Genomic DNA, 26,030 nt, shown 5'->3' with positions numbered 1-26,030 from the left:
GTTTCCAATCACTGAAGCCTGAAATTCTACAAAGCACAGTCCATATTGCTTCTAATAGACTCTGTTAACCTTTGAACCCAAGCATGATGCAGCATTTAGAGGGTGTTTTCTTCCTGTCACATAGATGAGGAGTAATAGTAGTACAAATTGATGCAAGGAAGCTGCATTACACATTACTGAAGAAAAATAGGAGGGGTTTGAAGGGTGGCAGTTGACCCTTTAAGGAGTGACCCTGGTTTTCATTGGAGCACCATTAGTCTAGCATAGTGCTACCACATGACTTAGAGGACAGGGAGTGCATTCTTGGCAGCCTCTCATTCTGAAAAGGTCATGTCAGGAAAGGCAAGAAAAGAGAAAAAAAATGGAGAAAAAGCCTTCTACTTGTATGTTTTCACTGTGCTCCGATATTCGTCTTTGTTTAGGTTCTTTGGCATCTCTATCTTTTTGGTATCTATCATTTGTCCCCTTTTCTTTCTGTCACTGTTCCTGTCCCTTTTTATCCTTATCTCAACCCTTTAACCATATGGCATGATCTTGACCTAAATTCAGGTCATCTCTATCGATCGTTCCTACCGCTCTATACAATCCCACTTTATAGCCCGAGGCTTGTGGCCTAGAGCAACCATGTTCCATTTGTCTAATGAAAGCAGATCCCACACTTCCACTCTGGCTTGGTGTGAGGCTTCTGATGATGATGATGATGGCCTTTAGTGACAGCTTGTTTGGAGACACCCAGTAGTTGCAGGATTTCTCGAAAGCCCAAAGGGTGCACTTCCAGTAAGAAAAATGGAAAAATGGGGCAAAGGATGACGCTGCCCATCAAAGGGACCTTCACCTGACAGTTCAGTTCTAGATTTGAAGATTCAGTTGGATTTTCGTTGCATGCCAGGATAATCCTTTTGCTATTTTACCATGAAAACCTTTTGATTTTAAATGTTTTGTTTTCTTGTTATTTTATGCCATCAACCTCATTTTGCCAGTTATTAATACTGGACTAATAGTGTACATTTATATTCCATTTAACAAGCTTCATTTCGACATTCAAAGTACATAAAAACACATTTTTATTAAATTACGGATCTTTAAGCACCGTCCAGCAAAATGCAGCTGAATCTGGTGCTTCACCTTTGGATTTATTACCAAATAACTTTGAAATCCTTTTCAGCCAACTGTACAATTACCAGTGCACAGCTAGTGTAGATTGACTATAAGGCATTGCTCTGCTTTTTTGTCGACTCTGGTGTGGACACTAGTGTCAAAGAAGGGAATCTATTTGCACAATTAACGGCTGACCTTTCAGGATACAGCCAATACAGTAAAGGGTGGATATCATGAACAATGAAATTTACTGATGGTTTTGATAATTTCTTTTCTTTTTAAGGAAAGCAGTATCACGTGCATTTGCATTTCACCCTGCAGCAAACCACGACATTACGGAGCGATTAATCAGTCCTAAACTGAAAAAGAGTGTTTCAACCCATGCGCTCCGAGTAACGACCAATCCACCACGCCATTGTTCTCTTATCAAAACCTATAAGTCATTCTGCCCACTGTGACTGCAGAAAATATACCAGCTGACAGGATTAAACATACACGCAAACATAAAGTGTAGAGAGGCATAGGACATGAAGCACACCTATCTACATGTAATTACAAAATCACAGCGGCATGTCTACACTGAAAGCGTAACAGATGAACCTCGTCTAGAGTTGTAGTTCTCCCTGCTCTAAATCAGTTTCTATATATATTTAAATGCATTGCAGTGTTTTGCCTCACAGCCCTGTGATAATGCAGCACTGCTTTTCCTTTTTTCTTTTTTTCTTTTTTTAAACTCAGTTCACGTTGAATCACTTCACATTGGATATCTTGCTGCACAGGCATTTCTACAGTTGCTGTTGCATTGGGTGGACGGTAGGGAATTGTGCCTGACAGAGCAGCCTCTGGCATTATTACAGAACTTGAGGCTGACTGCAGTCTTCTCCCATCCTCGTCTCTTCTTTTTTTCCCCACATTTGCTGTATCTTGTGGCATGTGGACCAGCCGATGGTCAGAGATGATCTTTCGCATCCAAAATGTTTCTCCACCCTGTTCATGTTCCCTCAGATGTCATATTTTTTGTTCTCACGAGAAATTAAGATATGAATTTATAGGAGTTTGCCAAATGAGCACCTCATGCAGCACTGTTTTAGTTTTTATGGGTTAAAAATAATCTGATTGTGCTAATTGTTGTTTTCCTTGCAGCTCTTGACCATTGACGACGACTTTTGTGGCCTGGACATGAATGCTCCATTGGGCGTCTCTGAGATGGTGAGAGGCAAGCCTCTCTTTTCTGACGCCGTTGACAAAATGTCCTCAGTCATTGCCTACGTCTACAAGAACCACTCACTGGTCTTCGTGGGAACAAAAAGCGGTCAAGTCAAGAAGGTAAGGGAGACAAATATAGGTTGAAAGATGGCACAGATGGTTGAATTGATAGAGGGAGAGATTTGTTTTCTCTCAGTTAGAATGTGGAGTAAGGGCTGGGAATTGGGGACTACTGGATTGGAGGAAGGATAGTAGTAAGAAGGCAGATTGACTTTCAGGCAAATCAGCTGACTCGGCTGTATTCGCAGTAGGAAGAGGTGTGTGTGTTTGTGTGTACGTGTGTACATGAAACAGTGGGAGAGCGGATGGAGGAAGTGTGTGTACTTTACGGTAGAGAGAAACCGAGTGTGTGTGTGTGTGTGTGTGTGTGTGTGTGTGTGTGTGTGTGTGTGTTTTGAGGAAAGGGGATCAGGCGTGCCCCTTTGGGGGTTTATTCCTACAGTAAAGCCTATCTGGTATCTCTCAACATCCTCCTCATCCACTGCACCATATATCACACATACACTCGTATTCGCCTGTATCAGTGGTATCCGCTGTACTTTTCCCTCACTTTGGACTTGTATAAAATCCAGAGCCCTGGGGGCCGATTGTAGCACACATCAGCATGTTGCAGAAGTTGCTAGACAGCCCAGATCAGCATGTTGCAGAATTGATTGGATGAAGTTTCTTAGCTCTTCCTCGAGGCAAATTAAGTCATCAGAATAAAATTAAATACATCATTTATTAAGTAATTTAGGCAAATTCATAGCCTGTTGATGAAAGGAACTATGAGTCACTCCCGTCCTTTATAGTTTAGGGTTTCTCACATCTGTGTGTGTAGTGACTGAATGTTGTTATCATCTTAGGATACAAAAATATTCTCTAAAAATTTCTAGAATTCTTTTAACCAGGGCATTTGTGAGTGTCTTTGTGACCATAACTCTTTGTCTTAGAAGAACATGTCACACTCTGTGTGACAGAAGAGCCTTTAACTCAACGAGATTTGTCTCCTCAGAGTTAAACAGCACTGGATAAGCTGGGCTTTGGAGTGTTGTGGTTACCACCTTAGACTCCCTTCATGCCCCTGTGCCCTCCTGCGTGTGGTAGCCCTTTTCAGAGTTAATGGGATGATGCACTGCTGCTAGGTGTGATAGAACTTGGTAGCAACCTGTACTTTCACTGTACTTCCCCACACATTCACACACATATACACACGCACATATGTGTTATAAGGCCATGACTGAGACTAATTCTAGAGGGCGGTTAGGCCAGTGAGTCTTAAAGGCCTGGGGAAGGAGAGGAGCGCAGGAGAGATGAGTGAGGGAAGCGAGGTAGGGTTGAGCAGCAGGGGCTGAACAGAGATGAGCTGTATTCCAGAAATGAAAGTCATAAAAGGAGGAAGAGAGTTTGTGTGATGACAGTAGAAGGATGAAAAACAGAGGAAACAAAGATACTACTGAGATCAGAACGTGGACCCACTGCTGAAAGGTCTTCTGCTGATACACACAGGCAAATTGAATGCTATTTCTTCTATAAGGTTTATATTATATTGCTTCCACTAAATTCCTGTATGAATCCAGTCTGCAGGGTCTTTTGCATTGTTTTCTTTCAAACTCAGATTGTTCAGATTCATTATATTCAGGCAAAAAGAAAAAAAAACTCCAAAACCTAACACACAAAGGTGATCAATACACTGTGTCAACACAGTTGTACACACATTGGGCTATTACAGCCACATCCTCCCCTCCCATGTATATACTTCCCCTCCCATGTCATTAACTGTATACCATTAGATGACATCACAGGCAATAAAAGACAACAACAAGACAATAAAAAGTCTGAGCTTCAGTCCACCTCCTTCATCAGTGACTTTATAACCCCTCGGCTAATGGATGTTGATTTATACACACTCCCCCACCTCACTTGTTCCACCCCTCAGCCCCCTCCTCCTTCTTCTGGGATTCACTCACAGTCTGTCTTTCAGCCTCAGTTTTTTTTTTTTTCCACTGTTATTTATGATCTTGTGACTAACACATCACCCAGTGTAAATATAAGCATTTACGGTAAAAGAGAGTGGATCGGGTTTAATGGAGTGGCGTTTCGGTGAGCTAAATGTTAGTGTTTACAGGCTCACGTTTATGACATCATGAAGCTGGGCTGGGCAGGGCGCTGAGTGAATGAAATTCAATTTGCCTGTGAAATACTTTAATGTAATAGAGGTTAGAATAAAATTTTGCTAGTATAATGTGAGGCTTGCGGATCAGAGCACAGACGTAGATATGCCATGGCTGTGCTGATTAGATTTTCATTAGCATAATTTATCATCAAGCTCTTAAACTCATCCTGAACTAAGACAATGCATAACTAACCAAACTTTACCTTAACTGCAAACTAAAATGGAGATCAGTTGCAGGTGACCAGAGTCTGGAGAGTAGGGTTTGCCAGTATCAGTTTTACTCTTTTTCTTCTCTGTGGCAGTTCTTTTAAGATGTAAGGGCGAGCTTGAATTTCTCACTTCACACTCATATTCCTTCCATATACAGGTTCTATGCTTGTAAAGGGCACACACATTAAAGCACATTCACACAAATCAGCACTTGCCTTAGATGCCCATTAATGCTAAGTGGCTGTATTGCCTAAAGTCTGTTTTGACAGAGTCTAGTGTGAGTGGACTTTGATAACACCATCATGTTATCATATAGAAAGCAGTACTACTAAACAGTGGGGTTTTGTATACGCCCACAACTACAGCCATGCTTAGCTTTTACTGTCTCAAACAAAACGTAAAACTTGGAACCCTTTTCCATTTTTTTTTTTTATTATAAAGCTGCATTTCCTCTGCACTCTTCAGCACACTTGCAACTGCTTTCTCCTCGTTTCTTTGCTTTCACTCCCTATTGCCACCTCTGTTTGCCCTTCTCTTAATAAGTTCCCTCTTCCTTTTCCCTTCATCTCTCTCACTCCCTCTGTATGTCCTGAATTGAATTGCTGTGAAAGCTCTTTGATGGCTACCTCCTGCTACTGGAAGTGAATGGACCATATGGCTTCCTTCAGCCAGTCTGTCGGTCAGTTTGTGTGCTCATTGGCCTGTGGCTTGAGGAGGAGATGGGGATATGATGGAGATAAAAGGCTGTGGTTGGGGTAAGGTTTAAACCCATTTACTGCAGGCCAGTAGACACCAGCAGGTCAAGGGGAAAACCTTAACCCCCTGCAGGCTTTGGTTTAGTTCATGGTCATCTGGCCGTACTACACATAAGAGGTTCACATCGGTGATACTCACACGTTGCACATTATTGTTTGAATTGGGATAAGCATGCACGCATGCGTCAGTGAACACTTGCACCCACACCTAGCAGTCCATCTACACACTACTGGACAAAGGCTGGCCAGGTATCCCCATGGGGCCATGGTTCGAGAGGTGGACTAGGGGACAAGAAGAACGTGTGGAGGGAAAAGAGAGTCGAGAGATGAGATTGAAGGCCACCTGCCGAGGTGCTAATGCATCTCCCCTCTGTCCGTCCCAATGGGGGAGCATTGGCACTCAATACAATGAGCAGCTAACCTTGAACTTGACATGGAAAGTAACAGAAAAATGAGTGAGGCAGTACATGCGAAGGTTGGAAAAGCTCGCCATAAATGTTTTTCTCTGTCCTAGATACTGGACGCACGCATGGTTCAATCAAAGCCTTTCACAGTATTTGGAAAAAGGCAGCTAGCACTCTTTTCCTGCCTCTACATTTCAATCTGTCCCAGTCAGATGGAGAAAATGGAAGAAAAGAGGAGGTGGGAAGACGCAGAGAAAACAAAGAAGAAGATCCAAGAAGAATTTTGTTGATGAGGGAACAAGGAAATGAAAAGAGAGGGTTACGAGATGGAGAATAAATGATAGTTTACAAAGCTATAGCTTCTTGAAGGAGAGGAGTTGCATAGAGACGGGGAGATCTGTCGTTTAAAGTTGTCAGGGGAGATGGCATGAGCAAAAAACAGGTCAATTTCAACACCGAATGGTTAATGTTTGTTGCTGGAAAGGGAAAGGTCAAACTCTCACTTTTGACTCAACCCCTGTCAATTTCTGTTCAAGCGCAATACAGCCTACTCTGCCTTGACTGTCTCATTACCCATCTCTCCAGCAATGGGATTTCTCCCCCCCCCTTGCTATCTGTCTACGGTATCCCCCGTCTAATAAATGAACTTTTTTTTTTCTAGCTGGCTTTTCTGTCAGCACAATAGATTGCATGTAGATAGATGTGTGCAGGTGTGAGAGCTTTTTCTTGAGATATTTATTGTGCCGGACCAGTCCCATATGTTTTACGGGTTGATTGTGTCATTGTTTTGCAAGTGTGTATGCGTTTGTCTGTGCATGTGTGTGTATGATGGGTTGGTTAGCCCCAGATGCAGATTATTGAAATGGGCTGAGCTGAGCCGTGGTCAGTGGAGCAGAGGATTAACTGCTTAAAGTTAATGATGAAATATGCTTTAGGACGGGGTAGGCATCGCGTGCATGTGTGTAGACGGTGGTTTATCATTTCTGCCTACTCCTTGTTATGCTATAAACACAATACTCTTGAACACAGGCGTGCACACTCGCACGCAGACACAGCTATTATCACCTTGGCCAGTAGCCATTACAAAACCCACCCAGTCGCCCATTCATTCCTGGGCAGTGGTCTAAACCGCTGCAGTGCTCAGCAAGTATTCCCAGAATGTCAATGCTCTCCTACTTTTAAGTATTCCACAGCAGTCTTGCTAGTTGCCTGGGTTTTGTGTGTGTGTGTGTGTGTTGCTGCTCCCACACTAGCTTGCAAAAGCCCAGACGTGCGTTGCCATGGTAGCACTGGCTGCTCCACACGCGCAGAATTAAACGTATAGAGTGGAGGCAAAACACACATGCACGTATCCGAGTGTGTTGTGATCCATTCAGTGTTTAATTCCCAGGGAAGCTGACGGTATAGCACACACAGTGTAAATATTATGCTGATACAATAAACGGAGTGAACGATAGGATAACCTGATCTGATGACAGCAGGCTGGTATTTGATGACACTGCTGTCCACCTCATGGCTAGGAGGCTGATTTAACACACATAAGAGAGCTAGTGTCTTTGTCTCGCTATATTAGCGCCTGCTGTTACTCTGCTAAGGGAATGTCCTCCAGCATCTTGCACCCTCCTTCACCTTATGCTTCGTTTCTTGACTCTTTTAGTGCACCATTCTTCCCAGCCAGTTGTTTTTCTGTAGATCGTCTTCTGCTAAGTGCTTGGTGGACAAGGTTTACTTAGGCCTCTACCCCAATTCCCATTCCTTCTCTACAGTTACGGGGTTGGTTAATAGCCTGTGTGTGCATTTCATATTTGTATATGAGTCTCTCTCTATATATTGGTCAATTGTGTGCAGAAAATCATGGGAGCTAATGAGAAGTAAAGTCCATTAGTGGCCTGGGAAGAGGATCAGAAGGCAGTGATTGCCTCGTGTGCCACGACAAAAACCCTCATTCAGTAGCCAGGCCGTCTGAATGGGCAGAAGGCAGAATCCGTGTTGTATTCACTAAGGAAGCCTTAGCTTTAGCTTGGGGATGATATGAGGTTGTGTTGAACAGAGGAGGGGAAAATGGGGGTAAGAAAAGTAGAATAGCGGGGAAATTAAGTATGGTTTAAGGCAGTGGTTATGTGAGATAAACCAGAGAGAAAAATGTTGAGTAAATATAAAGTTGCATGAATATGATTCATGTGGCGGTATCAGCCTCTTCAGCCAACTCCAACTTCATTTGTTTTTTTTCAGATTATGTAGACTCCTTGGACACACTAAAGTTCTCCATCATTGGATGGTGGGTAGAATGAAACATGGAATTATGCTAAGTTAAATGAAACCATAATGGTGAAACAGAAGAGATGCATAAAGAGCTCCAGATAGAGATATACTGTGTGAGTGAGAGAGTAGAAAAAGGCTGGATGCAGAGCAAAACAGAGTGGAAAAATAATCCAGCACAGAATGGCAAAGCTCGAACTTATCCAGCAATAAAATTTCTGAATCAGTCAGATCAGACACTAACTGTAGCTTGGCCTGCCAGCTTGTACAATACCTGTGTTGTAATGTCTGACTGAGCCAGTGTATGAATAGTGCAGGTAGTTGTCTGGAGAATTCACAGTGAGGGAGCTGGGGTTTTATCTATCTGCCTCCTTATTCTGAGCTGTCACCTCTAGCCTTACCAATAATATGAGTACATCTGACGCAGAGCTTCTCCTGTTATATGCTTCGTGTGAGAAAGTGCAACTTCAGATAATGCTTGGACCCGATTCTCCCCACATCATCCAGAGCTGATGTGTGGAAATGGGTTAGGCGTTTAGTTAGGAAAGCAATTTCTGCTTTGATTTAGACGCAGTATCTCATGGTGCTCAGGTAAGCAGAGTCAGCAGTGGCCTGACTCAACAGATACACAAAGTGCCCTGCTATAGTGGATGACATTGCTTGTGCATTCAGTGTACTTGGCTGCTAGCCTTTGTGTGTGGGTGTGTGTGATCGTATGTAAAAATAGCTGTTCACGTTACTTGTGTCATTCAGGGGGTATATTTATAGATGCCATTGCTGTAGCATGGCCTTATCCCTTCTTTCCAAGGTTTCTTTATAATTGATGAGCTGTCAGGAGCCGAGCCGGGCTGAGCACACATGCATGTACACACACAAAACCAAACCTTGGTAACCAGCTGCTTCACTGCAGGTTGACACCACCATGTTTACACACACACACACACACACACACACACACACACACACACACACACACACACACACACACACACACACACACACACACACACACTCTCAGTGGCTTTAAGCTCCAGCTGGAGGTATCACAAAGGTGAGCCCCCAGCTATGAATGGCCCATGTGGTGTTGCAGACTGTTGTTTATATTGCACTAACTCAGTGATTTGCTATAACAACTCTTAGTCATTTAAGCATATCTTGGAATGTCGAGCTCGATGTTATATTATGGGTATACTTAATGCTTTCCAACCTTCAGCTGAAATTGAATTAATATGCAGATACAAGGCTTGCTCAGATGGGTTTTTTTTTATTATTTACGCAGATCTTCTCTGAAACGAGAAGGAGGAAGAGTGGGTGAACAGCAGCAGAAAGCAGAGCTCTGCGCTGAGAGACTGAAAGAGTGTAGAGGGCAAAATTGGCAGGCAAGAATAAAAGATGAAAGCTACAGAGATGGAGAGAATATTGAGAAAGGGTAAAGTGAGAGGGTGAGAGTGGTGAAATGGAGTTTGATGTTCATTTCACTCTTGTGAGTATGTGGCAGCATATTGAGCTATGAGTGATTTGAGTGGCTATTCTCCACAGTGTGTATGTGCATTTGAATGGCTTGAACCAGCAGAGAAGTTAGAGAGTGGCGAACTTCAGTCTGATCTCTGTTTCTCCTGACAGTTTGAACTTTATCTGACCCTGACATGTTGTTGGCTCAGGGTTAAGATGAGGTTACCTATTTAGAAGGACAAGTAAGGGTCTGGGGACATAAACAAATCAAAGAGCTGCCAAGGAATCTGGAGTCTATGCTTTGATCCCATGTATAATTCATGCCTGATGTTTATTAATTTCCTTACAGGGCTGTTAATCTAGTGCTAAAATGTCAGAACTTTTAGACCTTGGGAAAGACCTTTTATTTTGTCAGTTTAAATTATTTTCTTGTCTTATTTTGTGTGCGTTTGAATACATTTCCCCTGGCGTGGAGTAAAATGCTGCAACAGTATTTCTCTTTTGACTGTTAAATTTATGATGTGTTGACATGACATGAATTTTGGCTAGCACTGCATCTAATGCAAGCGAATGCTTTCTGAACATTACAGCTATCAGTGAGCTACTTGAAAAGTGGGAGTTCACTTTGTGAATGTGGTGGATGCCTAATTTGGATCCCTTTTTAGTAAATATACAAGGAGCTTGTTCATTAGTATCTCAGATAGTGGGAAATGCCATTTCAGCTGTGTTAAGATGGCTTTAAGAAACTTCAAACAGAAGGAAGATGGCAGTTGAATCACAACAGACAAAAACACCTGCAGAAAATAGTTTTTTTCCTCTCATTCTTCTCCCTCCCTGTGCTTTTATATGTCTGTCATTTTGTGCTTCCTTCCTCTCCCTTTTCCTCCATCCTCTATTCTAATTAACATGTTGTGTGACTGTCCAGTGAGAAAAGCTGGCAGCTTGTGTGTGTTTACAAGCTGCTCACTCGGGTAGCTTTGCCAGGCAGTCATGGGGCTTCTATTATGAAGCATTCTAAACTTAGTCAAACCTTTTTTCTTCTTTTTTTTAATTCAGTTGAGCGCCGTCACTAACACTGATGTTTGGTTAATCCTGTAGTAACCAGTTTACTTACAAATGCGTCACATGAAATAAGCCGTGTTATCATTTTCGACATCAACAGATCAAGACAAAAACTGTAAACAATATACAATGAGTTATAAGAGTTTAGCATTTGACGCATCCAAAGTTATCTTAAAAAAAGCCTCCATTTCTAGTAACTTTAAAATTGTAACTGCACTTAATGTTGTCACTTAATACAAATGCATGGAACTGTTCTTTGTGCATGACAGCTATGAAATAAGGTAAAACCAAAAAGCAATGAGACATATACTACACATACAAATTGAAAAGCATACCAGATTTAAATCTTGCCAATTTTCCCTTCAAGGCCATTTCAGCTGTTTTTCTCTTTTTCTTTTCGGATTGCGGCAAAACTTGTGCAAATCTAACGTGATCTCAAACCTGAAAATATCAACTTTGAGAGTCTACCCTGAAGTTTGTACCAAGAATCATGATGGTGATAAGAATTGAGCAGTTTAAAAAAACCAGTTTAACCTGGAAGTATGAACAGTGTTTAAGCCCAAAAGTGGTGTATCAGGTCAGCTGCACTACCAGGGTTATACTTAACATTTTTTTCAATCATTCATATGGGTATCCACCAAGGCCAGACCATCAACATGAGGTTCTGCTGTAACCTCCTGAGATACCCGAGGGAGAACATTGAGCAGAAACATCCTGATTGTTGTACCAGCATGCTAGTGCATCATTATGTTGGCCACACAATCTCCAAACCCCTCATTTCATTCACCACAGACCCTACCTGGTTCTTTGTCGTCTCCCCTGAAATAAAATTCAAGTTGAAGGGGTGATTTGTGACATACTGAAGGAAATCCAAGGGAACCAAGGGACATTTATTGGGAAGCTGATTTGCCTGCCTTCGGTAGCCAGTTTAAATGTGATCCAGCTTTGTGACACAGAGAAAGCCCAAATTAAGTCCAACGGTTTTTGCTGTTGAATCCAAAAAGATCCTCTAGACAGATTTCCATGTCACATAAACACATGCAAGTACTTACATGCATAATATACAGGGAAACAAAAAGTTGTAAGAAAGCAAAAAAGCAACTAAAATATTATGGGAAAACATCTGGATTCTAATATACAAACATCCTAAGCATAATTAAAATAATTTAATTGTATTAATTTTATGCACAGACATCCAGATGGTAGAAGATAAGCATTTCGATCGGCCTCTCTCTGAGAGCCTATATGTGCTCAGGCAGTTAATTAGCATCTCTGTTAACATTCTTCGGCCATATAACAAGCCTGTGTCAAGCTACCACAGGGATATATAATTATGGCCAAGCTCTCTCTCTGCACCTCTCTCTTCCACTGATTGATCATTAAGTAGGTAACCACAGAGAAACACTCCAAGCATAGCTGCCTCTAATACACATACAAACACACCTACGCAGGCACAAACTTCTACTTATGTCAGCAGTGGGTGAAAAGATAAGGAATCACCAGCTATAGCACAGGAAAAGAAAGTTTACAGTTGCTCCACTCATCTAAAATTTAAGCGTATAATTTCTCATTCAGGTTTTGCTTTATGCATAAGTATTAGCCTGCGTGTCAAATCATTGAATGGCCGTAGTTAATTTGTGCTCCAGAAGTAGAAAATCAATACAATGTCTAGCAACTAATCACACAGTGTGTTCCTGTACATTTCAGTAGATAGATAGCTAGCAGTAATCCTGGCAGGGCCAGAGTGTAATTTCCCATCAGCACCTCCCATAATGCAAATTTATGTTCTTGTACCCAAGAACAGCATTTAAACCATACAAAGAACAGAGGCAGAAACAAAAACTGCCACATTTAATATTTAGTTTTTCTGTCAAAACCAGTCGTAACTGAAGTTCCTGATGAATGAGGATTAGTTCATTTCATTAAAATCCAATCAAACGTTCCTCATGTTGAGTATGTCTTTTTAATTTCGCTTTACACAGACTTGCATCATTTTGCATGTAATTAATTTATCTGGAAATTATTAGTAGATGATCTGTCTTTCACCCTCTTTTTTTATATTAGTGTTAGTTTGTGACATGTAGCATCCTTATATCTCCAGTTATGCATATCCTTTGGATACCTGGAAGCTAAACAACCCCCCTTCTAAACCTCTATTCTTTTTCACCAATATTGCTTTCTCTTCAAATTACTGTGATGTATGGCTCAGGTTTGTGTAGCTATAGAGGACACATCACTGCAGGTGAGCCCACTGTCTCTCCTCCTTCTCTCACTGCTTCCTTCCTCGCACGCCTGTAGCCAATCATTGCTCACCATAGGTCTTTTGGGGTAGTCAGCGCCCCTGTGCACCTTTTCCTTTCCTCTACCTCTTCTTTCTTTCCCTTTCCCTTTCTCTCTCCCTCTCTCTCTCTCTGCAGAGAATAGTTTGCCTCACAACTGGGTCATTCTCTCCCCTCCCTGCAGTAAATGCTAGCAGGCAGTCAGGCAGGAAGGGCTAGGCTAGGCTGCATCTCATAGCTTTAGCTCAAGTGCAAGGGGACTCCTGAGACTGCAGATGCAATAGTGTACTGTTGAGTGGGTTGTTTGTTTGCATGTATATGGGTGTTTTCAAACCCGATGAGATTACAGGTAAACTGAGGTGGAAAAATGCACGTGAATGAGAGACATACATCAGTGAGACATTGTCTTACCACGTGCCTGCTGGTATATTGTGTTTGTGTTTAGACGCTTCCGTTAGCCACCACACGTATTAAGTCTCTTGCAAACATCACCTTCCTTGAGCAGCACCTGTTTGTTTTGGTTTATTTGCACATTCTTATATTGCTTAGCTTCTCCTCCTACTCATCTCACAGACACACAAAGGCACACATACACCCTCTAATGTAGGAGCGGTGATGTAAGCGTGTTGCGATTTAGATTACACTGACTTGCCCATTAGATAGATGCAAGTGTAAACATCTTTAAAAGGGTCCCTGGGTCTGTTTGTCGGTCTGAAATCAAGACATCGAAGTGCATCTCAGGTAGGGAAACTACTTCATACACACAATGCCAGGAGAAATGGAAAGTAAGATTGAGAGAGTAAATAAATAAATGAGATGGAAAAAGGGTGTGAGACTGAGAGGAATGCTGGGAGAAAGATGAAAAAGATGGAAGCAGCACATAAAGAGAGACAACATCTTGCCCACCTTATCCCTAGTCTTTTCCTTTTGTCTCACCTACTCTCCACACCCTTTCTTTTCCCATCCCCAACACAGAGCTTAATAAGTGGATTTTTATCTCAGTTACACCAGCCTTCCCAAAAGCTTGTGGGTGCTTTCCCCCCCCAGCTGCACACATAGAATTTTAATTGCCTCTATGCAGTTAGAGACACTCCTAGTTTTTAAGGAATGAGGCAGAATTTGTTGAAAATGAAGGTTTTTAAGTATCGCTTGTGTCTGGATGCATGCAATATGTTCCATATTCCGATGCCTTCACTTTTTGCACAATTTTTGTTGTGGAGTTAAATTCAAGTTCATAAATTTGCTATTTTGCCAATGAGTCTGCATTTCAAGACTTAATAAAAACAAATCTTTGTACATTAAAAAGGACCAAACTGAAGTTTCATTAAGTAAGTATTCAGACCACCTTGCAGAAGACAGATTTCATAGTAAATGAAGATTAAAGTCTTCTTGGGGAAATGTCTGCAGCACAGACTTTACACAGGTGGATTTGGGCAGGTTATCCCATTCACTTTAGCAGATCATTCACACTGGATGGAAAGTGCACTGTAATCTTCAGCTTTACTCCACAGATGTTAGTGATTATGAGGTTTAGGTCTGGTCTCGGGCTGGGCTATTCAAGGACAGTGAGGGAGTTGCCTTAAGGTACTCCAGCTCCGTTGTAGCTGGATTTATTGTTCTCTCAGCTCAGAGAAGGACCCCTGTAGCATGATGCTAAAATAACTAATTCTTCACTAAAGAGATCTTATTAACTAGGTCAATGTCACAGATAAAGTTTCCTGGTGTCTTCAAGTCATATGCCTTTTGCATAAGAGTGGCTTTTGTCCGTGTACTCAAGCATAAAGGCCTAATTGATGAAGTGCTGCTGAGATGGTTGTCCTTCTGGCAGTTTATCTCATCTCTGCAGAGGACTCTGTTAGCATGAGTGTTGAATTCTCGGTGACCTCCTTCACCTTGCACACTCCCCCTTGCTGGGTTTAGAAAAAAAGCAATTCTACAAAGAGGTTTGGTGGAGTTCCTCTAACTTCATGACTTGTTTTTGCCCAGATATCCAGTGTGACTTGCGGGAGCTGTGTGCCTTTTAAGAAAATGCGCTCAGTGAATATATTTTGTCACAGAAATCAGGTTCTAGATACATTTTAAGTACAATTAAAACAAGAAGGATTGATAATTTGGAGTACCAAAGCAAAGGGTCAGAAACACGAGGCATTAGTTGGTTTTATTTTTGAGTGATGGAAAAAAATTGTAACCATTTAAAATACAACTTTACAGCAAGAAAAAAGCACGCACAAAGTGATAAGATTCTGAATGTACATCTCTAATATTTCATTTGTTTTTGCTGCCTAGCCCCATAATGAATGGCATTCTTTCTTCTCTCTCATTTCCTCTAAATTTTGCCCAGCTTTCAAGCACTCATGAGCAGCTTTAACAATCCATACTTTACACACATGCACAGAAAAAAGAAACATTTCCATTTCCACTTTAGTACATACCACTGAAAGAAATGGAGTGTAATAAAAAAAATAAAAATCATAATATCATGTCATGTGCTTCCTCCACGAACAATCAAATATATAATTCTGTGCCAGCACTAGAAGAGCTTTGCAATTTGTCACAACCTTATGGTTTCCAGCTGAGCTAGTGTAACTTGTAAGTTTTAATATCGACAAGTAAAATAATATATAAGCCTGTCATCAACCTGTAAACAAACAGGTAAAAAGCATTGGGAGTACCACGTGTTCCTATGTGTGGAAATTGTCTGACAGCAGCCAGCAACACCTTTGTCCAATCACTTCTTATTGCTGTAGTCAAAGATATAGGTTATTCATCACAGTGGTGCTGAAACCTCCCAAGCTGGTGCTGCACGTGCTGAGAGGTGTGAGTGTGCATGCATGTTTTAGTGTGTCCTTGTATCAGTAGCACCTGCCTAAATCCCCTAAATGCCAGCACCAACACTAGATATATATATATTTTTTTATCCCTTTTTCCATGTCCTTGATTCCTGACACTTGAGCACAATGGGAAGTTTGACTTCCAAGGACATAGTGATGCGCGCACCCCCCAGCCCCAGTTTCCTTTTTTTTCTCTGTTTTCATTGTGAAATAAAACTCAACACAGCATTTCATCTACTACGCTCCTCCCTGGAGATGGAGGCCTAGTTTTTGCTCCCCATATGTAATCAACCTCTCCCCTTTCATTAAAGTTAAGCCCTTAGTGCAGAAGGGAAGGAGAAAAACCTTAGTCACCAAATGTGCGGAATATCAATTAGACAAGGAGTTCGGATAGAGGGAGAGGATGTAGGGAGGGGATGACAACAACAGAAAAGGTGCACACACAAAGAGAGAGAGAGAGAGAAAGCCGGCGATTATATTTACTGAATATGTAATAAAACATGGGGAGAAAAACTGACACATCTTTTAGTCTGATTTCAAATTCACACCCAACATCTTAACTCTTTTTAAAATGGTTTTCTTTTTGTTTTTTGAAAAAAAAATCTGTCTGTATTTGACTAACAAAGAAATGAGAGAGCCAGTAAGGCACAAGGCTGTGGCTATCTGTCTGGTTTGGCTCTCCAGATTTGTTCTCGTTAGGCCATTATTGCCGTTTAGTCTCAGCTGCCTGCTCCTACAACTGGCAAACCAACCAAACCACTGTCCTCCTCTCCTTCTGCCACCACCATCATTGTTGGCTCTCATCCGCAGTAGCAGCTTAACTGTGAGCTCCAAGTCGAGCCAGTGAGTCTCTGAAAAGTAAAAAAAAAAGAAATATCTACAGGGTGTGTGTGCATTCTTAGCAGGAGCTTACATGACTGCTGGAGTTCAAACCCAGTCTGTCCTTACTTTAGGTATTTTTAATGGCATATCCAAAAATGCACCCATCAAATGTGTATTAAAAGACAACACGGCATGCTTCGTTCTTGCATCCTGTTGCATCATTATCACATTTTAAATATGCTTTTAAAGGTGGATGTTGTTTTAGCTGTATTTATTCTCACAAATACCTTGTGTTGTGATACAATGCCCTACAGTTTAGGCTCTAATTCCCTGCCGGCTTAGCACGCTACAGATGTAACTGTGTGTGTTAGAACGTGTTGGCAGGCACCCTCTTTCACACAGCGTGGGCTAAAGACTTGGCTGACGAAGACAAGCGAAGGGAGACACGTTCCGAAATGGAAACATCAGCTTGCTTCAACCAGACGGATGCAGAAACAGGACAACAAGGGAGGTAGCGAGGGATGCCAGGGAATGTAGAAGGAGCTCTCTCCTCTTTATGATTTTTTTTTTTTATTTTCAGGCTTACACGTTTTCCCACAGGACTGGCGATTTCTGTTTGTCAGTCTCCCAGTCATCGAATGTTCTCCTTGCTCACGCTGCGCAGTGCCGCGCTCCTTATGTTTTTAACATTGCTCCTTAGCGCTGATTTCTAACTCCACGTGCCGATCTTTCTCAAGATCGTCAGGCAGGTTAGCAGCTGCTGGACGAGCCACTCAATTCTGATTCGCACGTGGGGCCAGCGTGTCTGTCAGTAGTTGAATAATGAGCTTTTGATGCCAATTTGGGAGCAGTGTAGTTTTTTTGTGGGTGGAGTGGTGGGTTGTTGGGTGGGGGAAGTGCATTTTGGATAATATGCAAAACGAACAAAACGAGCAAATGAGGAGGAGGAATGAAGGGTGCATTCTTATCTCTTAGGAGAATATTGTTTAGGCTTCATTTGTCCCTGAAGAATGCCCCACAGAGCTCTGAGCCATATTTTTTTTTTTCCTTTTTGCTTATGAATATAATAAAAGATAGATTTTGCATTTTTCTTCCTCTATCACTTGTGTTTTCTTTCTCTTTATTGATTGTTGATGCTAAATGCTCTTTTTCTCCCCTTTCTGGAGCAGAATAACTATAAATACACAGTGTGTTTTTTCTTTTTTTGTCCCATAATTGTTATATATCCTCTGGTCTTCTCTTCACATGCTGTTCATATGTTTTCTAAAACTTCAAGTCTGTAATAAAAATGGTGTTTTATGGAAAGTTCATCTAAGGTGTGTATATATAACAATATATTAGCATCTCTATATTGGGTATCGCTGTCAAGTGGGTGTGATCAACATGATAAGATTTGTTAACGCTCTGCCGCAGCAGTTGTGCTCTTTTAGGAGTGTTAGTCACAATGCAAGACCATGGCAAGTAACGCTTACGTAGTGTTATATAGCCCTTTAAATCCCGTCCACTGTCCTGATGAAATAAAGCATGTTTACATCACTGCAACTTTTCATGTCTCAGCAAATCATCACTCTGCTCCTCTAAACAGTCGCATGTTTTGTTGTGCTCACTCCCGGCACACTCAAACACTTAACTTCCTCATGTTAAATGGCCACTAATTCTCTGTATCAGGGGATTATGCATAATTGATTTATGGATGGGGAGTGAAATTACTCATCAGCTGAGAGAAAAAGGCATTTTGTCTTCTGGCTGGAGCGTGCTAAACAGTATTCTCAGATAATTGAGGAGATGTGCTTGTGCTCAAGGCCATCTATGCAGCCTATGTTAATGCAGTTCAATTCAGTGAAAACTGCTTGTCCAAACTTTGAGAAATGGCACAATCAATACCTGCTACTAACGCTTTAAAGAGACAAATGGATGTTTTACTATAAATTGCTTTTGTCGGTTTAGTATTGTTAGCAGGCCAACACAATAGACAGAATACACAGATATAAATGTATACCGTACCCATAAAGCTGTTGTTGCTCAACTTGCTGTAGTTTAAGCCTCAGAGCTATGAAATTGTCCCGGCCCTGCTTCATGCTAACAGACTGTAATAACCTTTTATACCGTCTCAGTTGGATATTTTCCCTCGTATGTGTGTGCATGCACGTTTGTGTGTCAACAGAAATGTGAGCCAGCCCCGAACACTAACTCATCAAAAGTGATTCACTGTGGTAGCAAACAGTAGGGAAAGGATCTGTGTCTACACTACAACTGATATGGCAGATCCATTTCGGTACAGTTTGATGTTTTCCCTGAGCTCTGTGTTAATAAACGGCTGCTTTCTGAAAGTGAAGGTATGTCTCCCCTCAAGTTTCCCGCACAGTGATAGCATATCTAGACTGCAGCTGTTGCTAGGGTCTGTTGCTAGGCAACTATTTATCTACTATTATGGGATTTGGTGGAGCTCAACGGGGAAGTTAACTGGACAATTTGAAATTCTGCTTTGCACACGATTTGGCGTCAAATTATGCATATTCATGTCGCAAGTGTGCAGATTTCACTGCAGTGCAATATACCCTTTTTTCTAAAAGCTTCCATTAACTTTTCCATCTCTGTTGTTTTCATTTCCTGCCTTATTTCTTTTCTCTTTCCTTTTGTGATGGTTTGCTCCTTCCTCAATAGTTTTCCTTCTGTTCAGATAGTAGTGTTTATTTAAAGTCTGTGGGCACATTCAAATCTGTAAATGGTGCACAACATTTCGATGCAGTTTCCAAGTAAAGGAAATGATGTGTTTCCTTTAAACGATGTGCAACATAAGCAACAGGTTGTGGAGTGTGCTTACTCGAGTTCTGTTTAAATGCATCAGCAGCGAGGTGTATGCAAACCAACTAGTATAAAAGGCATTACAGACAATGAATGACCTGCCACAGATCCAGCCCTTGGGTAACATAACAGGGTTTTTAACGCGCCACGGTTTCCATTTAGAATAGAAAAAAAGAAAATCTATAACTTTTTTCTTGCGTTTTCTCAACCTTTCCATTCAACGGCTCCCATTCACATCTCCTTGCTTGCCTCCTTGTCTGCACTTGAGTCCTCATTTTAAATGTAGCATTTCTGCCATATGCTTAAACCTGCTCACTCCACACACAGACATAATGCACACACACACACACACACACATTTCCTGTTCCCCTCTCCGTCAGTTGATTGTTTCACTCATCCTCACGTGCTTCATAGGCGACTCCTTGACCTTCTCAGCCCATTTATTTAAAATATTAGTCGATCTAATCTAACACACTCTACAGGGCTATGTGCACACCAATGCAATAAATACACATACACACACTGCCATTATATCACTGAGGTGGGCACTCAACTCAGTGTCAACTCCAGCAGTGTGGGCTCACTGTTGGACAGGAAAAGGAGATGATTGATACCAGTCAGCGGCAAATTTGCATGCCAATAGGACTATGAATAGGCACTGATGGAGTGAAGGGGTAATTTCCTTGCAGACATATAAAAACATCTTCTTCTCCATCTGAAAGACAGGCTATGTAAGATTTTTCTACTGGGCTCCATAGTTTTACCTCATATATTTAATTAGATGCATGACTTGAAGTTCTGATGCAAACTGCAGTGGTTTTGGTGGTTTCACATTAATGTCACATTGTGTTTCTAAAATACTGTTTATTTTAATGGTTTAATATACATTTTCCATAGGACACCACTGTTTCTGGACTGATAGCTTCACTAATGAAAAAAAACAAACAATGATCAATATCCATTACTAAAAAGTGTTAGTTAAGGTTAAGGATTGTTTTCACAATACAAAGTAATAAAAAGTAGAAACTAGTTGTGGTGAAAGTGGTAAGACATAAATCTTAGATTGTTTTGCTAAAGAGAATAGGCATGGTTACGTTTATGGGTTTGTTTTAACAAGCTAATACTTGCTTATGGACACGATGACTGAACCGTAGTATGGGAAGTGCTTTTACCGAAACCGAACGTCCATAAAGACAATGGAAGAGATCTTGTGTGAGTGGAAATGTGTTTTTGTCCGTAAGTGTGTATGTATATGCTGTTAGGGCTTCTGTCTGGATGATTAATGATCCTGGAGGCTAAGAGGAGTGTGTCTATAAAACACCCCAGCAATCCTTTTCCCTTTTCTGCCATCCCTCATCCTTTCATCTTCTCCTCTTTTTCCTCCAACTAAAATCCTTTTTTTTGCTTTCTCTCTGCGTCCCCTCCCATTTCTGATTTATCTGTATTTGTCTCTGCTATCCAACTATAATTCCTTCCAAGCCTCTTCTCTGTGCCAAAGGTCTGGTGGCAAATAAATGAGGGACACAAAATTTTACAGCAAATTCACAGTCTCCCATTTGCAACAATTAACACAGTTAACACCTGAGGGGACAATGCAAGAGGAGACAAGTAGGGACAGAGAGACTGAGAAAAAGGAGAAACCAGCTGAGTGAAAGACCGACAGGGGTAGTTTGACTTTTCTCATTCAGAACAGCCGGGCAATAGGAATCTGGCGTTACTGTCAAGAGGAGATTATGGAGAGAAACAGCAAGCTGATCAATACACAGGGAGTGTGCTCACTGACAGAGAGGGTAAACCATAACTTAGCTTTTGTTTGGTAATTATTCCCCATGCTTCAGTGTAATTATGTTTAAATGACACTTTAGACTAGAGTGTCTGGTGTTCAAGTACAATTGATGGTAATTATGCACAAATAAGTAACAATTGGAGCTTGGATGTGGGGCAAAAAAATCAGAGGGCTAACTTCTTAGAACTAAATCTGCATATTTTCTGAGTTATAAAAGGCGAGGTAGAGGTTAGTGCCAATTCAATCCATCCATCCATTTCCACTTGCTTTCAATACATATTCTAAAACTTTTGCATTAAAGAAATATTAGTTCACATCAATTAATGTTTTGATTTTTAGTCAGTTTTGGAGGAGTTTGTCAGCTGTGGAGTAGCTCTGACTAGCATTTTCTTCATAGCAAAGCAGCTCGAGTCCCCTGCTTTCAGACATACTGCTCAGTCTTGAGGCTTTTGAAATGAAATGATAACTGAGGTCATAACAATTGCGTGCAGCACATTTATCCAGAGGAAATTATCATATTTATGTGAGCTAATTAAATATTACAATGGGAAAAATACTTCTAAAAACCAGCTGCTCACTTCAACGGCTGCTTTTCCTTTAACCCTCAGATCACAGCCAGCAACTCACACACACACACACTACACTGACACTGCATAAATGCCGCCCAGCTCCCGGCCTTTATATCATGGCGTCTTGCCCTTGTTTGTGCCAACCGCCTCATACTGTGCCAACTAACAACCTCCCTCCATACACGCGCAGACTTAACACACACGTAGCAGGCAACTGCTTCTCCCCCTCCAAAACCAGCTGAGATGAAAAGGCAGTGGATCACACACTGCTAAACTTTGATCAATCTGGCAACAAGTGTAAATAGGATCATTAATAGGGATTTAGCAGGGGGCTGCCGTCTGCGATTAGACATACGCAAACACGCACATATGCTTTATTCAGACAGTAGTATTTTAAAAAGCCCTTTTTGCCGTGCCCATGGACGCATATGCAGACAGAGACAGTTCATTTTTCTGTTTCCAGAGATGAGCTGCAGCATGCAAACTGGGTACCAATGGGGCCTTTAATTGGGGTGTAATCTGAAAAGTGTAATTTGCCTTGAGTGGATAGAGAGATCTGACAGCAAGAGTAGAGGGAGGGACAGGGGGAGAGGATTACTATGAGGAAAAAGGGGGTTGGAAGAAGAAATCGCATTGATGAGCATAGAAAATAAGATGAGCGCATGATGGCAGGGCAAGGGAAGAGGGAAGGAGAAACACAAAAAAGACAAATGTATAACATAATATGAATGCAATAACAGAAATCACGAGGGGGAAATGAGTCGGAGGCATGCAGAGAAGAAGGAAGAACCCGGCAAATAATGGTTCACAAGGGTGAGCTTTATGTATTTTCTGGGAATTTTATCATATATCACTCATGGTTGTGTCTGTTTTATGCTTGATTCTGTCGTGTGCAGCCCCTCCTCAGATTACAGCCATTTGCCACATTAGATCTGGTTTTTAGCGAAATCTCAATCCAATTTAAATCCACAAATTAGTGAGTCTTTTCCTCCCTAAACTCCTTAGATTCCTATTGGCACAACCTGATTAGATTGCTTTTACAACCCACAAAACCCACTGGTGCTGTGGCTTTCCAGCTGCAAGCCTCTTATCTATCAAACCGACTAATGAGTTTGAAGCTGACCACCACCAAAGCCAAGGCAGGGGGAAAGAGAGAGCGAAAAATGCGGCAATATGTGCTGTGCACGGTTGGTTGATATCTATTCAGAGGTCCTACAGTTTGATTGCGGATATAAAATAGCAGGGCAACTGTGATCTTCCACCTGGAGTAAATGGGACTGTCATTTCAAAAAAGTCTTGTGTGCCAACTCTGTTGCCCTAACCCTCTACCCAATCGGTAATGGCTTCTCTTGGATAATTTGATTTCTCAGTCTTTTGTTTGTCCTCTTACTTAAGCACTTTCCGATAGCATTAAGCACTTAAGCACTTTATTTAAAACGTGATAGCATTAAGTTATTTGTGGTTTTGAACCATTCAGTCATCATTTACTCTGCAATTTGCTCAGCACTAGTAACAGATTATGACAGGAAACATAAATAAAGCAAGGACCAATGAATCTACTCTTCAATAATAACATTATCATTATTCATGGGCTTTGGCTTCCCCTCTGCGTTAGGATCAATTATGGTGAGCATGTGTTTATCCAGCCAAGGTCATATAGCATCAGTGTATTGTTGAGCTTTTTTTTTTTTTTTTTTTTTTTTTGAAAATGGCTCTGACCTCAACCCTCACCTTAACCTTCAGACCTTTGACCCCTGACCTGTGACCCTGCTTTGTCATGAACATCATTGTGTGTTCAGTGAGAATGTCAAATAAGACAGAGCAGTAGAAGTGCAGCTGTTTAATGGGGTGACTAAGGCTTCACTAGACTAAGCTTGTGTCCTTCTGGTCTGACATCTTCTTTTATCCCCCCGTTATTCACATCCTCTCCCCAACTTTGCCCCCTCCCCCCCTTCTTTTTTTTTTAAATAAATAAAATAAAATGAGTCTAGCAGTTGGTATTTCGCTTTTGGGATGGCAGGATTCTCCCTCATCTTCAATTATTTATGCTCCTCACTCCCCACAGCTATGGGAGCTGGAACACACACACACACACACACAGGCGCATGCATGCACGCAGCTTTGTGAATGCACGTGCCATGTGCTGGCAGTGATATTTTTGGGGCTTTGTTTTGGGAAGGGAAACTGGCAGTTTCAGTACAGAGAGTGCAATACGCAAGTGAGAGACTATTATTGGAGATGAAGGCAGAGGGACTTCTACTCCTCGCTCTCTCCCTGTTCTCCCTTTTATAGCAGTTGTGACATAATTTTCTAGACTTTAGACCTGCTCTCATGTCATCACGATTCCCAATTCTTTTTTTTTGCCTGCTCTCTATTCAAGCTTCTACTTTATATTTCCTGCTTTTTTTTTTATTTATTTGCCATCAGGGAGTGCACTTCCTTTGTTTCTCATACTTTTAATGTCCACTTCTTTATCTTTCATCAGAATTTTTTTCTTTTCAGTCTCTTTCATTTCCATGCTATTTTTTTTTGTTTTCACTCATTTGCTTTTCCTCTACAAGTCATTCATCTCTATATACTCTCCATCTTTCCCTCTGTTTCCAACTCAGCGTCCCTCCCGTTCCAGTCCACCCGCACACATGTTCTCTCCCACTGCTGTGACAGTGTCTCTGCCAAGGTTAGGTAACAGTATGCGGTGTGCCCTGCTGTGCCACGGTGAATAATTCAGTCAACAGGACACAGGGCTACACTCTTATGTCAACTGAAATGACAAATTACAAAATACTGTAGAAAGGGGAAAGTGAGGCATAGAGCCAGCTGTAGGCAAGAGATTCGGGTGCACAGAGATTTAGCTTCATTTACAAATAACATCAGCATAAAGGAGAAATACAGCATAAGCAGTAATTGTGCTCACAATCCACAGCATCTGCGATACTGAAGTTTCCTCCTGCATCATAGTTTGCCATCGTGTGACATCTCAACAACTAATAATTAAATGCGTGTGATTTGTTGCCATGAGCCAGTGCAATACTTCATTTAAAATCCTGCCAAACTGTGGGATGACATATGCGCCGTTTTAAGCAGTGAGGTACAAAATACTCAGTCTGGTGTGTCTTGTCGCTATGGAGGTGGGAGATTGCGGGAAGAAAAGCGTGTGTAGGGAGAGGAGATGAGTCAGTGGGACAGAGGAAGAGAGCAGAGGGAAAGTTCAACTAAAAACGGGAATCAAGGTGAATTACGTGGCGTTAATGAACAAAACACCCAGAAAAGGCCAGACGAACTGAGTGGAAGGGGGTGAAGAGAAAGGAGCCAATAAAGGATGTGTGAATGAGCGAGCGAGATAGGAATCTACAAAGGACCCCTGGTGTGAGTCATCTAGCCAGAGAGAGATGGGTCACCATGGACACAGCCACTGACCTTGCACTGATGCCCAATCTATTGATCCCATTAAAGCTATACCTTTGTGTTTCTCTTAGTCTTTCTCTGTAGATGCTTTCCCGTCTAGCTCTATTAATCTGGATGAGATCAACAACTCTGAAACCATCTTTGCCCCACTCTCTTGCTTTGGTATCTGTAAGCACGAAATGTTCTGTCACTGCCTGGCCCTCTGCACTCCTACTTAGAATCAGTTTGGTCTTTTTAATGGCTGATTGTGTGTGCGTGCGTGTGTGTGTGTTTAAGTGCAACAAATGGCAAGCATTACACAAATAATGATTAAACACATGGTTGGGAAATAATGCCATTAAATAACCTAATAAGCCAAACATAACAGAAAAAAACAACTGTATGTCTGTGTTTAAAAACACAGCAGCCTTAATGTCTTGTTGATTTTTTAAAAAAATTATTATTATTTTTATTCTTTTGCATGGTTTAATCATTGTTTTCTGTACTTTGTCCACCTCGATCAGACAGTAGGTTTCCAATATTTGCCTCTTACTAATTGGGCTCACTGGAGAGAGCATCTCTAGATTAAGTAAAGGCCATCAACAAATTAATGTGGGCTTGGATGTATATATTTGTGTCCATAGAAGAGAAGTACTGTCCAATTACTCACTAGTGAAATCATTTGCAATTAGCCCTCCCTTTGTACTAATGCAAAAGGTTATCAACCTGTTCATGCAAACACTCACGCACATAAGGATTCTTGTTTAAAGTATTTAGTTATTTTGATGGGGAGGGTGTCCTCCATGGCTTTACCTTTCTGTGCTGAGACTTGATTAAACGTTGATTAATGCTCCTTGAACAATGAGCTCCTATTCATTTCCAATTAGCGCGAT

The 26,030-nt window shown here is 41.4% G+C and overlaps 1 protein-coding gene across 3 annotated transcripts in view; it reads left to right on the top strand.

Moving 5' to 3' along the window:
* The window catches only part of plxna4 (plexin A4), a 238,495-nt gene that overhangs the window by 40,611 nt on the left and 171,854 nt on the right, over positions 1–26,030 (top strand). For all 3 annotated transcript variants that reach the window (XM_031726553.2, XM_039601058.1, XM_039601057.1), the window contains exon 3: positions 2,242–2,424. In XM_031726553.2, coding sequence (XP_031582413.1) covers positions 2,242–2,424 — 183 coding nt within the window. The remainder of the gene's footprint in view (positions 1–2,241; positions 2,425–26,030) is intronic.

The sequence above is a fragment of the Oreochromis aureus genome, linkage group 17, assembly GCF_013358895.1.
Source record: "Oreochromis aureus strain Israel breed Guangdong linkage group 17, ZZ_aureus, whole genome shotgun sequence".
Classification (NCBI taxonomy): Eukaryota; Metazoa; Chordata; class Actinopteri; order Cichliformes; family Cichlidae; genus Oreochromis; species Oreochromis aureus.
This window is presented reverse-complemented; position numbering and strand designations above follow the sequence as displayed.